This window comes from Lipophrys pholis (genome assembly GCF_963383615.2).
Source record: "Lipophrys pholis genome assembly, chromosome: 18".
NCBI classification, from domain to species: Eukaryota; Metazoa; Chordata; class Actinopteri; order Blenniiformes; family Blenniidae; genus Lipophrys; species Lipophrys pholis.
In genome coordinates this window covers 11,321,796-11,336,455 of record NC_137646.1, presented here as the reverse complement: position 1 = coordinate 11,336,455, position 14,660 = coordinate 11,321,796, and the positions used below count along the sequence as shown (strand labels likewise).

General features: G+C 41.5%; 3 protein-coding genes across 8 annotated transcripts in view; all 3 read left to right on the top strand.

Annotated features, from left to right (window-relative positions):
- The window catches only part of tbc1d14 (TBC1 domain family, member 14), a 33,604-nt gene extending 26,115 nt beyond the window's left edge, over positions 1-7,489 (top strand). For all 5 annotated transcript variants that reach the window (XM_080486236.1, XM_080486235.1, XM_080486238.1 and 2 more), the window contains 5 exons: positions 1,346-1,417; positions 3,609-3,737; positions 4,175-4,284; positions 4,454-4,712; positions 4,787-7,489. In XM_080486236.1, coding sequence (XP_080342362.1) covers positions 1,346-1,417; positions 3,609-3,737; positions 4,175-4,284; positions 4,454-4,712; positions 4,787-4,855 — 639 coding nt within the window. In that variant the 3' untranslated portion in view covers positions 4,856-7,489. The remainder of the gene's footprint in view (positions 1-1,345; positions 1,418-3,608; positions 3,738-4,174; positions 4,285-4,453; positions 4,713-4,786) is intronic.
- A 1,565-nt stretch (positions 7,490-9,054) lies between these two features.
- On the top strand, positions 9,055-9,785 carry LOC308123918 (C-C motif chemokine 3-like). Its single transcript, XM_080486663.1, has 3 exons — positions 9,055-9,210; positions 9,289-9,400; positions 9,495-9,785. Exons 1-3 carry the CDS (start codon positions 9,141-9,143, stop codon positions 9,586-9,588), a joined length of 276 nt encoding a protein of 91 aa, XP_080342789.1. The 5' UTR covers positions 9,055-9,140; the 3' UTR covers positions 9,589-9,785.
- Positions 9,786-11,780: 1,995 nt separating this feature from the next.
- Positions 11,781-14,500, top strand: ccl36.1 (chemokine (C-C motif) ligand 36, duplicate 1). Of its 2 annotated transcripts, none has more exons than XM_080486661.1 (5): positions 11,781-11,865; positions 13,524-13,614; positions 13,801-13,889; positions 14,019-14,115; positions 14,210-14,500. In XM_080486661.1, the coding sequence occupies exons 1-5, from the start codon at positions 11,796-11,798 to the stop codon at positions 14,301-14,303; spliced, it is 441 nt and encodes a 146-aa protein (XP_080342787.1). In that variant the 5' UTR covers positions 11,781-11,795; the 3' UTR covers positions 14,304-14,500. The 2 variants fall into 2 exon arrangements, with proteins under 2 accessions (XP_080342787.1, XP_080342786.1); XM_080486660.1 differs by having other exon boundaries at positions 11,783-11,865; positions 13,986-14,115.
- Positions 14,501-14,660: the final 160 nt, after the last annotated feature.

Here is a 14,660-nt window from a genome sequence, read left to right as displayed (position 1 = left end):
GTTCTGCAGGTGCATCATCGTCATTTTCATCTCGCTCCGCCGGGTCCGACTCTGGCTCCAACATGTATGGCTGGATGGACAAATCTTCCGTTGTTGACATTTTGTAAATAATGTGTGAATATAAAGTTTCTGCGCCGCTAGATAATTGTATCTGTTCTATCAAACTACAAAGATGGCCGAACAGGGTGACGTTGAACCGAGTGTCACCTCTGCAACCTGGAGAGGAGGCGGGGTATGAAGTGTGTCATTTGCATTTGAAGAGACCGCCCCAAAACGAGTTGCTCTCAGAAGCACATCAGAAAAGGGGTTGAAAAGGGGCCTGTGGAGCTATAATAATGAGGAATTCAGACCCAAGCATTGCAGTTTCGCGTTGTATAGACCACAACTGTATGATTTTATATGTAAAAAGGAAGGATTTAAAAGCATGATATGTCTCCTTTAAGGTTACCGAAAATGACATTGTGGTGGACGGCAGCGCAGTGTTTTTATCTCGTCTATGAAACATAACAAACAACGCTGCTACCAGCATATTAAAGTAGGAACACATGAAACCGGAGTTGGGATGACCGGACGAGGCATCATGTTGCCTCATCCTTCCTTAACGTTGACCCGAGAGGTGGACATGAGAAAGTGGACTGGTAACTTCCGATGTCGTCATTCTCACGTCATGCTCACGGAGCAGCGATGATCAACTTTAAGAGTACTGAGGTGTACCAGTATCTCGGGGTGTGAAACCCGGGTCCTGGGGGGCCGCAGCCCTGCATGTTTTCCACGTCTCCCTGCTTCAACGCAGGAAGAAGGGAGACGTGGGAAACATGCAGGGCTGCGGCCCTCCAGGACCCGGGTTTGACATCCAGTATCTACCAACATGCAGAGCAACCAGCTGCTCCTGTAGCTTTAATATTGCGGAAGGTTTGAATGTCATTATATGAAATATGAAGTTGTTTATTCTTTATTACAACCATGAGCTTTACAGTGTGGACAACTCTGCAGTCACTCGTCTTCTACATCAGAGGTTATGTTGCTTTAAAGTCGCACAGTGCTGCACAAATCCACACAACAGTCCTGTCTCTCCTCTTTATGTTCAGAACCTTGTTGGGTTCAACCGCCTTCTCCTCGTTATCCAGTTATGACGCTCCGCACGGAGCATGGAAGGCTACACACACCTAGTGTTGTCAGAGAGGTTGTCGGACAAAATGATGCAATATATGGCGGCGCCCTAGTTTTGGTGAAGGATAAGGTCAATAATACCAAGCAAAAACCTCCATTATTACCGTATTCCACGGTCAAATGTGCAGCAGAAAACCTGTTGTATTGTCCTCATCATTTCTTTGTTCCTCCTCAGGGCGGGCCCTACCACGACGTGCTGCACAGCATTCTGGGAGCTTACACTTGTTACCGGCCAGACGTCGGTTATGTAAGTCACACACTGGACACAGGTTTCTGGTCCTGCTGGTGAGCAGGTTCAGGACTTACACAGGTTTATTACCAACCCCGAAGCAGCCAGTAATGTAGTCATTTTGTCCATTTCATTCCTTTAATGATGTGATAACTTATTGTTGTTGGCCAGATGTTTTTACAAAGATTCAAATAACGTGTTGCACTTTTGCAAATTATTGGCTTTATTACTTTTAAAATGGTTCAGATTATTTAATTGTTGGCTTTATATACATTTCATATGGTTACAGTTATCACATTATTAGCTTTATTAATTTGAAATGGTTCAGATTATTAATTAATTGGGTTTATTTACATTTACAATTGTTGCTTTATCGGCTTTATTTCATTTACAATAGGTAAAACATCACATTATTTGTTTTATTACATTTAAAATGACCCTAAATAACAATAAACACATCTAATTATTGTTGTGTAAACCACGGTAACAAAACAAAGCATTCCAAACATATTTGTAAACATATGTCAAATCAAGTCTTTCCATTCAAACTAAACACCTTTGCTCTTCTTCATTGCAGCTCTCTGCTTTACTTTTTTAACAGAACTGAATTCATAAATGAGGACACCTTGTGGTGGAATTGAAGCACTACACCCATATCTCCACACGAGCAGCAACATTAAACTGAGAAAATAACAAGCGTCACATCCAGCAAACCTTAGTGACATATTATCAAAATACACACCTTTAATACAAATATGATATAATTCAGCGTTGTAAATAGAATATCAATATTATGCGGTATAGTAATATTACTCATTAAAAATAGAATTTTATTGGTGAGAAGTATATATAAGATAATATAAAAACCAGAGTAAAGAGAATTTACTGTTCTTATGTGTATATATATATATATATATATATATATATATATATATATATATATATATATAGTCTATATAATAGACATAAGTCACATGGAACCACATAAAAAAAGTTATGACTAAACTAGAATAAAAAAAAAAGGCTGGTTTGAATCAGATCTGCAGCTTCAGTGAGAAGCTGGTGTGTAAACAGTGCTGGAGTGTTGGTGCACGTTTGAATTTGCACATTTGGAGCTTGTAGATGCGGTTTGTGTGGATCGAGATGACTGTGACTTCCTGCACGGACCCCGACTCTTCACCGGCTCCACGCCAACGGCATCCACCTCTGCAGCTTCTGGTCTCAGATTCAGGAAAACACTGCTCCCTGCAGCTTTCACTAAACTGTGTAAAAAGAGACGAACTGGTTTATTTACAGAGACTCTTGTCTTACATTACTTTAAACGTGTTTGACGACACCTGATCAATTGATAAACGCTGAATAGTTTCTTTACCTTATGTGAAGGAGGTTTACCTGTAGCATTGATACATGATGAGAAATGACAACAGAGAAAACTGATTAAGCCATTTATTTGTGCTTTTAACCTTCAAAAAAAAAAAAAATGCAATTATGGTCAAAAATAGCTTTTGAATTGAAACAACAAAATTATATAATAACCTAAATGACCCAAAAAAGAAACAAAATAACCTCTAAAAACATGTAAATCTACACACACACACACACACAAAGTCACAAAACAACCTACAGAAACATGTCAATAGATTTGTTTGACCTGTTTTGTTTAGTTTATTTCATTCATTGTAAAAAGATTTAGATAAATTGTAAATAATAAAAAAATTATTTCAATGCAATTTTACAATATTTCTTTGCGTGTATTGTAAACAAAAGTTTAGAATATATAACGGAGCAAAAAAGTTAGAATTCTTGACAAAAGGGAGCAGAAAGACGATTAACTTGTTTACTTTGCCCCTTTATCTCAATTAATCCTTCCCATTGAAAATGAAAAGCAAACGGCAGATGTCAAACAAAATGACTATAAAGTCGGAGCGGCCTTCATCACTTATATCAGTTACATTTCTAAAAAAAAAAAAAAACAACTTGGTGGTGCACTGTTCACTTAAAAGAATAATTACACTAGTTGAAGCCTGCTGGATTGTACATGATCAACAGGTACAGTGAGAGGAAAAGCAGGAGAAACCGTGAAGCCACTCATCTCTGCCCCCTAGTGGCCAACGGAGGCAGAAAGACTTGTTCCAATGCACCTCATTGAAACGCTCCAGATCTGAGTGTGGATCACCCCGTTAGTTTCTTTTCCTTGCTGTGCTTCCAGGTGCAGGGGATGTCCTTCATCGCCGCCGTGCTCATCCTGAACCTCGACACGGCCGACGCCTTCATAGCTTTCGCCAACCTGCTGAACAAACCCTGTCAGATGGCCTTCTTCAGAGTGGACCACAGCCTTGTGAGTACATCTGGGCCCAACTTACGCAACTTTCTGAAAATGCTAACAGTCCGTCTCCATGGGAACTGGGGGGGAACGCAACTTTTTGGAAATGCTCAGACTCCGTCTCGAGGGAAAAGGGAGGAAACACAATTTATTGAAAACAGTCTCTAGTCAAGTTTCTGTCTTTTTGGAGTCCAGTGGTCTGTTTTCACTGAAAATGGAACTTTTTGAAAATGGCTTCCAAGGTGGAACTTTTATGGAAAAACACTTCAACTCTGTCTCCATGGAAACGTTTTGAAAATGCTTCGACTCCCGTTTTTGTGGCTTCATCTGCACATGAGTAATTAGATGCACAATAACAACAATGGCCACTTCCAGGGCGTCATGACATTTCTAAACATGGAATAATTTCCCAGCAGCCTCTCTGATGATGTGGTTTGTTTTTCTCTCCCCAGATGTTGACCTACTTCTCGGCATTTGAAGTGTTCTTTGAAGAAAATCTACCAAAGCTCTTTGCACATTTCAAGAGAAACAACTTGACCCCCGATATTTATTTAATCGACTGGTGAGTTTCCTGATCTTCAAACTTCAACCTTTAGTATTTTCACTTTGAGATCCTCTCACTTGTGTCACATCTGTATGAAGCCAGTGAAAGCTGGTGTTATTACGGTGTCAAATTACAATTACAAAGCAGAACATTTCAGATTTTTCTAACCCCCTCCTCTCCTCTGCAGGATCTTCACCCTCTACAGTAAGTCCCTGCCGTTGGACCTGGCGTGTCGCGTGTGGGACGTGTTCTGCCGGGACGGCGAGGAGTTCCTGTTCCGCACGGCGCTGGGCGTGCTGCGCCTCTACCAGGACGTCCTGACCTGCATGGACTTCATCCACATGGCCCAGTTCCTCACGCGCCTGCCGGACCTCATCCCGGCCGAGCAGCTCTTCCAGCACATAGCCGCCGTGCACATGAGCAGCCGCAACCGCAAGTGGGCGCAGGTCGGTGTGAGCGCCAAACTTTTAACCGGCTCCTCAGAAGTCTGTCTGACTCCGCCTCCCTCTGGCTCCTTCAGGTTCTGCAGGCGTTGACGGAGCAGAAGCGATCAGGGGCGTGGCAGCCCGGCGCCGAAGCTTTGAGCTGAGGTCCGCTCCACCGGCAGCTTGCGCTGCCACACTGCTCTGACCGGAACTACTTCCTGTGAGGGCGGAGGTAGGTCCTGCCGGTGACGAGGCGAGGGGGGAAAAGAGGAATCCGAGGCCTTATCTAACTCCCACCGTCCCTCCTCCGCTCAGAGGCAGCCAACTGGACACTGTAGCTGGGAAAGGCCCAAGAATGTAACCCTCACCTCCGTCCATGTACCCAGCAGGCTCCTCCGAGGCCACAGCTCACCTCCAACCTGCATGTGTCTCCTCCCGTCTCCTCCCGTTTCCTCCCGTCCTCATCGCAGCTTTAAGTTTGACCTGACAAACCTAAAGATGTCAAAATGCTTCAGCTGGAACTCGTCTGATCCTGGCGTTCCCCTTCATTCTCATTCCTTCCAGGTTTGAGTGGGATTATTATTTAGTTTTTGTTCATGTGATCTGTTTCTTATCGGGTTTGTTCTGAGTCCATTCCATGAAGTCAATGAAGCTGCAACAGAAATGCATGTCACTGTCCGGTTACTCCAAGAATGTGAGAAGTTTTAAGCCTCTAAAACGAGGCAACTGGAGTAAAAATGTGTTTAAGGTACGTTTTGTTTTCTTAGTGTGAGCTTTGTTTAATATGAAATAAAAGAGGGACAGTTAGATGCACTCGGTCCGACGTTCTTCATGAATGCTACGAAAAGTGCATGTGACGACGGCTCTAGGTGTCAGACCACATCCTGCTGGAGACGAAGACCACTGGGGCGTCGCCACATAAAACAACATAAAAAAACCAATATCTGCAGCAGTAAACATCACAAGCTACAAGTTCAGAGCTTGTTTTACTTCTAAACGACTTATTGGCGCTTCACTTTTTCTACAAAGCTGAAGATGAACTCTGACATTGACCAACTTATCGTACCTAAACGTCTTTTTTTTTTAATTTAATTACATTTTTTTACATACAAGCACTTAATGATGAGACCCAATTCTGGAAAAAAAAGTTATAAGCTGATAAAATACGGTTCTTAAATTACAAACTTCACTCTGATCATGTTTAACCTCTGAATTCTCTTTAATCTCATGAATCTCTTCAAAAAAGTTCAAACTCTAAAATGTCTGTGTATAAGTCCCAAAGTCATTCTGAAGTTTTTACCATTTCTACAAAAGTATCTCACGGGAGTCTGTAGTTATGAGACTCGGGGTTAAATTCTCATTTCTCTGGTCACGTCAATGAATCACATCAGACTGTAAAACTAAAGGTAACTAAAGGTCACTTCTCTGTGTCGGTCTGTGAATTATAGACCAACTTTAACTTCTGACCTCAAGTTTAAACTGATGAGACAAACTCCAGTCGAGGCGTCACACCAGGAGTCGCACACCTTCTCAGTCATGAGAAAGTGAGGATTTTGGTTTTCCCCCATTTATTTCGTCAAAAGCTGAAGCAACGTGTTTGTGTGTGTTTGTGTGCGTTTCCCACTGTAACCACGTACGATGACGACGCTCTTCTCTCTTTGCACAAGCGCTCAACTCGTCTTTATGTCTTACTAAGTCGCGAGTCGTCGTGTCACTGGACTCAAACGAAACACCGTTCAAAACTCTCGGCACTCCTTCCAGGTTTAACACTTGTTTTGGTGAAACGCCTCGTTCCCACTGGAGGCGCCACACCTAGAAAGCACCGGCATCGTCCTCGGTCTTTTATTCAGACAAGTTTTATTTTGAGTGATAGTGAAGTCTTTGCGGTTCGGACGTGACCTATCGTAGGTCTTCAGCGCCGATGCTGCTGACGCACTGTGGTAATATGTTACTCTGTCCGCAGCCGGAGTGGGCGGAGCCTATATTTATACGACCACAGAGGCTGAAGATGGTACATTCCCACAGAACTGCTTCGAAAAGTGACCCAATAAAACGTCTTGCTGGTGTTCATTGCGCGATTCGTTTGTATTTGTCGGGAAGTGGATTGTTGCTCTGTCGTACTGAACTCTCGTCTGTCTCGCCGTCGTCGCCGTGTCGTGCTGCTGATTCTGTGCGAGTTCGATTGGAAGCCGTCGGGTTCCTGTTTGCAGACCACAGCTGAAGTTTTTAGAAAACAGGAAGCACCTTTCACCGCCGGCTCGCCTGCGTGCTCGCTGTGTGATCACTCTCCATAATGCAAACCCCCGCCCCCATGTGGTAACACACCACAGGACTGCAATAAAGCGTTTTGCACATACATGTGGGCCTTTGAGTTGTGCCTCGCACCGTCACGTCACGTCGTCCCCTCACGGTTTTAAACGGGTTAGCCACCTTTTGTTTTTGTTGCGTTTCTCTTTTTTGTTGTTTTTTTGCCTGAATAGTGTGGCTTTTCTTTCTTCTAGTTACTGCTGAGTTGTTGCATTTAACCGCTGGCCTTGGTAGGAAGTGACCGTCCCAGCTCTGCCAACACTACCAGCTCGCCCACTTTAATTCTAAATTTGAATACTAAATGTAACCTGCGGTCACGTGACGATCAGGCCGACTCAGGCTGCTTGTGTTGTTAGTTTGATTTGCTTTTCTTTGCCCAGAGACTCGTGTACTGTAGAGGACTGAGACGGCAGTGAGTCACCATGCAACTGTATCTCACTTGAAATGTAAATAAACGATGGTTTTATTAAAAATAAAAAGCTGTACATAATCAATCAACTGCTGGTTTTGGTTTTTTTTTCTTAGTCTGACTGTCTTTCAGAAAATCCTGAAATCTTCCGGATGTAAAGGCACCTCAAGAATCCTCCCATTAGTTTATTGGTTTTTCTGATTGAAGAACTACTTTCTGTACCCAGTTAGCACCGAGCTCGGTGGCGGCACAGTCTTTTTCTTTTTTTAATAAGAACTTTATTGCACAAATGGGAAACATCCAAACAGTGCAAACAAACATCAAACACAACTATAACAGATGGTGCTCACAAATATTACATTCATATCCTCTTCGGCTTTATGACAGGTACTTATAAAGTTTATAACAAATACAAATGAGAATGACTTCTTTAATGAGTGGTCTTAAAAATTTTTTTTAACATCTTGACAGTTTTATTGCTGTTTTGGTGTTTCTATGTATCTATTCTATGTCTTTTTTTGGTAATCATAATATGCAATCACACTTTTACAATCAATTTGAACATGAGTTTTAGTTTCACACAGAATATAATTATCAACTTTAGTCCATAGGGGAGTTGAATAAGAACGGTAAAAAAAAAAAAAAAAAAAGACAATGATTCTGGTGGCTTCACAGTCGATACAGATATCATGAAATGTGTGACATCATCCAAGAAAGGAGCGACTGGCCATTGTTTCATTGTTGGTTGTGTGTAGCACCTTAGCTAGCAGAGCTCGCCCTCAATAGTAGTGCTAAACTGTCACGTGGCCCTTTGGGAGATTTGCTCGCCCACCCCCGGTTTAGAGGAAGAATCTGGTTGATTCTTCAGGTTAGGGTAAAGGCTGCCTTCTTCATAAGTATAAAGAAAACTGGTTTCCGGGTCTAATTGACTAGTAGCAGGTTAGCTAGCTATGCTAATATAAACGATTGTTAAAGATGGTAGGTTTGGCTGTTGAGACGCAGCAGTGCAGTCGGTTGGCTTAACTTAAAAACTAACATTAGTGGTAGACAAGAGGTTAGAGAATCAGAAGTTGCTATGATTGAAACAGAGCCGAATTAGTTTTATATAATTTTTTTGTCATAATTATGGGATAATTATCTCATAAATCCAGAATTTTTTTTTTTTTTCAGAAAACCATCATCTCATAAATTCTGAAAAACAGAGCCGAAATTATTTATTTTTTCTCATAGTCATGAGATAATTATCTCATTCATTCAGAAAAACGGAGTTGATTTTTAATGTCAACGTAATACGCTTCTATACAAAGATGGTCTGTATGCATTAAAACCAAACTGCAGTTCAGATTTAACATCTTTTCTTTTGAGTTTAAAGTGAAAAAAAAACTATGAGCAGCAAAAAAAAAACCAAATAACTGCGTCCTCTGAGTCGCTACAGTTCGGTCTTCTCGTTTGATGAAAGTGTTTGGTGGATGCAGACTCTGGTGCTGCTGCCTTTGAGGTAACCACAGGTGCATTTCCTCTACCGTCGCTGCCCGGCCAAACCCAGTGGAAAGTTTCTGTCACAGCCCCAGTTTGAAACCACAACCCACCCCCCCCCTCCTTCCTTTCACCCCACCGACATCTCGCTACGCTTTTGATATGAATAACCTCGCCACCGCATCGCCTCTGCTGCCAGAAGCTCTTCTCCATCTCCATCAGGGTCTTGTCAGCACCTCCCGTCCAGAAGAAGTACCATGAGAACCGGCGGCGGCGTCCTGCTCTGCCTCCTGGCAGCTGCTCTCTTCACCACTGTCCTCTGCAACAGTAAGACCCGTTTGCTTCATCTCGCTTTGTTCTCCAGGTTCTTGTGCTCACCCGGTACTTTGCCCCGATGATCTAAAGATGCAGCCGGTCCAGACGACTGCTGCTTCGAATACTACCCGAGAACCATTTCCAAGAAGTACATCACTTCGTACTTCATGACAGACAAACGCTGCCCTCAGCCCGGCGTCATGTAAGAGCTGCTCACTCCTTCAAAGACTGTTAAAGCTTCTGATTCTCTTAACTTACTTTTGTCAGATCAATGATTGTGTTTCTCTCCTTCACAGTTTCACTACCAGAAAGTTAAAAACCTTCTGCGTGAACCAAGAAGAAGACTGGGTCCAGAAGGTCATGAACGCTGTGGACAAGGTTTCTCTTTAGACCGGTCAGCTCGGTCCAATGTGCCGCCCCGCCCCGCTTCTAGAGATTCACCCAGTGAGACGCTTCAGATGATCTCGGTTCTCTTATTAATGTGCAAGTCTGCTTTTTGGTTTAATCCAAGATTTTGCTTTGGTGTGGCTTGTTGGGAAGGCTTTGTATTACCCTCATTATCCTCCAGAATAAACCTCTTTTAAATACGTCTTTTGTCTTATTCAAGTCTAATTTAACCCTTTGTTTTGTAAAGCGCTGGGGTTGGTGTTGAGATGATTGATTGTGTTCATGTAGATATTTATCATTTTGTTTTTGAAATTAAAATTTTTTTAATTAATTTTTTTATTTTTTAGATTCGGTTCCATACGAAGTCTAATACAGCTGATTATTATCACACTTCGTACGCTTACATCACAAAACAGTTGCAGTACACTTCAGTTGAGTACATGATGCAGTGAGTTGGTTCATAAGTGCACTGATACCGATACCAGTATCAGGTCCGATACTGCTCAGTGTACTCAAAAAAGAGCCTAGAGTATGAATCAGGCTTTATGGCATGTAATAAGTACTTGTATCAGGACTTGGCAGGTACCTAAAGGTTAGTACTTGTACTTATGTTTAAAAAAGTGGTATCAGTGCATCCCTGTTTTAATTATATAATTTTCACACTATGTCACTCATTCACGGTTGTTCTGAGATGCATTATATTTTACAATGGTAGAAGGAAGTTTTCCGGACACCCTTAAAATTTTACACAATCTTAAATACTATCATGCAATATTTGTGGAAAAATCTTTTTTGTGCTTTAAAAGGTGTGGCTGCATTCGACACATAAACAAATACAAATGATGTTTCCTTTGTTTAGTGTCACCAAGAAAAACTAAATTGTGGACAGTTTTAATTTGTCAGTTCTCAACATTGTTGCTATCACAGTCAACAAATTACACAGAATGTGTTCAAAAGTGAACAAAAACTAAATAAACCAACACACGATCAAATGAATAATCCATCTAATCCTGGCTGGCAAGTCTTTCACACTGGATCTGGTCTCATTCTTCTTTGATTAGCCTTTTTAATTCTTCTTAATTCTTTGGTTTACTCTTTGAAACAGACCTGTTGATGAATCATGACAGAGGTAAAACCTTCATGTTGTTGTCCTGCAGCCAACAGACCCTGGTTGTGTGGCGTCAGGCTTTATCATGTTGAAACATATCGTTCTGGAACACTGGACACCAGTTTGGTGAACTTTCAAATGCTTTATGTAGACACAAAGCACAGTACCAAAAGGGTGTTTTTAAATAAATATATAGATAACTGGATAAATAAAAAGCATGAGATTCATTAGTAGACCATACCAAAATCTAAAAGTGACGACTTAAAATTATGTCAATCTGTTGCGCTTCAAAAAAAACATTGAAATGGAAAATAATTAAAGGTTACAATGAAAAATGATTGAAATCAGAAATAATTAGAGTAAGTTTTAGTTTTTCTCTTCTTTTGTATTACTTCTGTTATGTTTACTTTTTTCAGTTTTTTTCTCCCCTGGTGTCCTGGGTAGATTTATAGATTTTTAAGGGATAGGCAAATATAAGCCTTGGCTTCAGCCTATACCCATTTCAGCTGCAGAAATTGTTAAAAAAAAAAAAAAAAAAGAAGCAAAAAACAACCTTTAAGCTCTAACTGCACAAAATTCAATTTTTGCACTGTAACTGTAACCAAAATAAAACATTCATTCATTCAAAATGACCCAATACTCAATATTTCTAAGACCTTAAAGTGATTCTTAATGCAATATTTCATAAATGCATGAGGTGTCGGAAAACCTTGTACCACCACTGTAAGACCGTAGTTTCTGCTCTGAGACCTGTCATAACGGGTCTGTATCTTATGATCCCAGACCAGACGAGTAGTTTTCACAACACGAGTCACTGTATAACATGTAATCCACTTTAATCTGGTCATAACCTACAACTTCTTGTTGTTGTTGATTCTACAGACATTTTAAGATAAAGGGTGTAGTGATGCTTGATCCTCTCAGATTTTTAATAACCCACATTAGAGCTTTTGAAATGGGGTCACAAATAGGTTTGTGTTGCTTCACATAAATCTGTGTCCCTTTGGACTTGTTTATCAAACACACATGAGACCATTGACCAGGTGATACCTCTATAAATGTGGTTTGGACCCACAGACGTATTCGATCCCAGGCTGACAGGATGCGGTGTGCTGTCAGAGTCAATGTGGTTTTCCTGGTGCTCGCTCTGGCCGCCTCACACGTTCCTCCAGGTGAGACAAACTGAGTCGGTGGTTCTTTGCAGAAAGAGATTCATGAAGCAACGGCAACAAAAGGAAAGCGACTGAGAAAAAGTACCAGAAAAGGGAAGCTGAAGTTGCTCCGAGGCTGCGATAGCATCTCAGAGGCTAATGCTAATGCTGCTGACGTTTGGGATTTCAGGAGGAATGAATTAGTTTGAGGTTACCGAGTTGTTCCTCCTTCAAACAGGAGTTTAGTGAAATAGTAACAGAACAGCTTTTGACTACAGACAATAATGCTAATGATGCTAAAGCTAACAGCTGGCCTGGCAGTGAGCGATAGCAGCTCTGGAGCGACTGGATGAAACTTCACCACTTCACCGCTTCACCATAATGTACAGCCCATTTTGACCTTGAGAGTAAGATGACGGCAGGACAATCCTTAAAGGAACACGACTCCAAATGTTTGTTTGACTGCAAAGACGTGTGGATGAATTTATTGTCACGAAAACTTGTAAAATTTAAAAAATGAACCATTTCAAGTTCTGCTGTCTTCAATAATACTTCCTGGTGCAAAACAAAAAAAGAGACGGGTGAGTGTAATGAGTGAAAATCTGAGCAGACAGGATTCAGTTTGTCCTACACAAGTTCCATGTTTGACTTCCCCTGTGTTGGTACGTCTCTCAGTATCTCCAATGTGCTTTTCTCAGTCTTTGTAACTGTAAGTGGAGTGCAGTTTCCTATTGTGCAGGCTCCTGTTTTGAATGAAAAACATCTGATCTGTATGAACTCCAACAGACCTTTGACGGTGTGCTGTGGTATCTGGCACCAAGATGTTAGCAGTTCTCAGAATTGCATAGAACATCGTAGAACATCCCAATGTTTGCCTGTTTCCTGTGATACATCCTGGCACCTTGTGTTCTGGACACAAGCTCACTCTTCAGACTCGACCACCTTCTTCCATTGGTCTGTGGTCCTCTGCTAATAGTCACATACTTGATGGACAGGAGTCAGCATGGCCACACTATCTGCTCCGAAGCTCTGCAGCTTCATACATAACCATCTCAACATTAAAGCTCCTCGCATCCTTGCTTGTCAGGAAATGGAAGCATATCCCCCAGGTAGTGTTGTGACTGACGATGCGGGTTGGACTGTGGATGTGATGAGGACCGACTGTGACAATACATGTAAAGTTTCAGTCAGATGCATGTATTAGCTGAATTACACATCACTTCCTGTTTGATGGCGACGAATGGAATATCGGAGGGCTGCTATGGCCACGCCCTTTGAGATTTGAGTAACATTTAGATGCCTTCTCATCAGAAAATTATGTTGTAACTTTAGGCCTCTAGGACTTTCTCCCTGCTGCATCCATGCCCTAAATGTGTCCAAACCTTTGTGAAAATTTGAACAAACCTCAGAAGTGGTAAACCGTTTTATATTTTATGGTCATTGTGCGTGTGTTTGGCAAAATGACTCTCCGTACATTATTCTTCCATTTGTAACATCTATGACGGGCAACATGTTTAACATCTTTCACCTACTGTATGTCTAAGAAAATTTGGTTGACACATGCAGCAGAGACTGGACTTTCAAATTAAAAGGGCTTTATTCTGAGACTAACGGAGAATAATGTCCATTGAGTTGAAATCTGTTCAGAAGTACTAGTGTCTAAGGTGTTTGCTCTCTAGGGTCCGGAGGAAGTGGCCTTCTACAACATGATCAATTACAGGAAGTCAGCCAGACTGAAGAGATGAACCCGGACACTGACACTGATGTCAAGTAAGTTTTATGTCACTGCACATCCAATCATACAGTGGCTCTTTATTCTCTACAAAACCTGATCTTTTTTTTGGTTTCCTGCAATGTTCTTGGTGATCTTTTTTTTCTTTAGAGTAGATATTCATAATTGAATGCTTTAAAGAGTTTTTTTGCTAAACCCTGTTATCATGTGTCACGTCTGTTAAGAGACCAAGAAATTTCTTCTGCATCAAACCTGGAGGCATCGGAGTTCACGACGACCTCGCAGCCGATCACTGTCATCGCTGCAGCAGCTGGTGAGTCTGTCTTGATGTTTACTACCATTTCTATCCAAAACATTTTGTGAAAAAAGAAAAAAAAACTATGACTCAGCCATTTGCCATTTGAATCAGAATTGCCTCGATATTTTGTCGGATTTACATCAGACGACTGCTGCTTCGAATACTACCCGAGAACCATTTCCAAGAAGTACATCACTTCGTACTTCATTACAGACAAACGCTGCCCTCAGCCCGGCGTCATGTAAGAGCTGCTCACTCCTTCAAAAACTGTTAATGCTTCTGATACTCTTAACTTACTTTTGTCAGATCAATGATTGTGTTTCTCTCCTTCACAGTTTCACTACCAGAAAGTTAAAAACCTTCTGCGTGAACCAAGAAGAAGACTGGGTCCAGAAGGTCATGAACGCTGTGGACAAGGTTTCTCTTTAGACCGGTCAGCTCGGTCCAATGTGCCGCCCCGCCCCGCTTCTAGAGATTCACCCAGTGAGACGCTTCAGATGATCTCGGTTCTCTTATTAATGTGCAAGTCTGCTTTTTGGTTTAATCCAAGATTTTGCTTTGGTGTGGCTTGTTGGGAAGGCTTTGTATTACCCTCATTATCCTCCAGAATAAACCTCTTTTAAATACGTCTTTTGTCTTATTCAAGTCTAATTTAACTCTTTGTTTTGTGCAACAATAAAGTAAGGATGCACCGATACCGATACCGATACCAGTGTTAGGTCCGATACTGCATGGCATACTGGAAGAAAGAGAACCTATACTTTCACTGCAGTACAGTCAGATGAA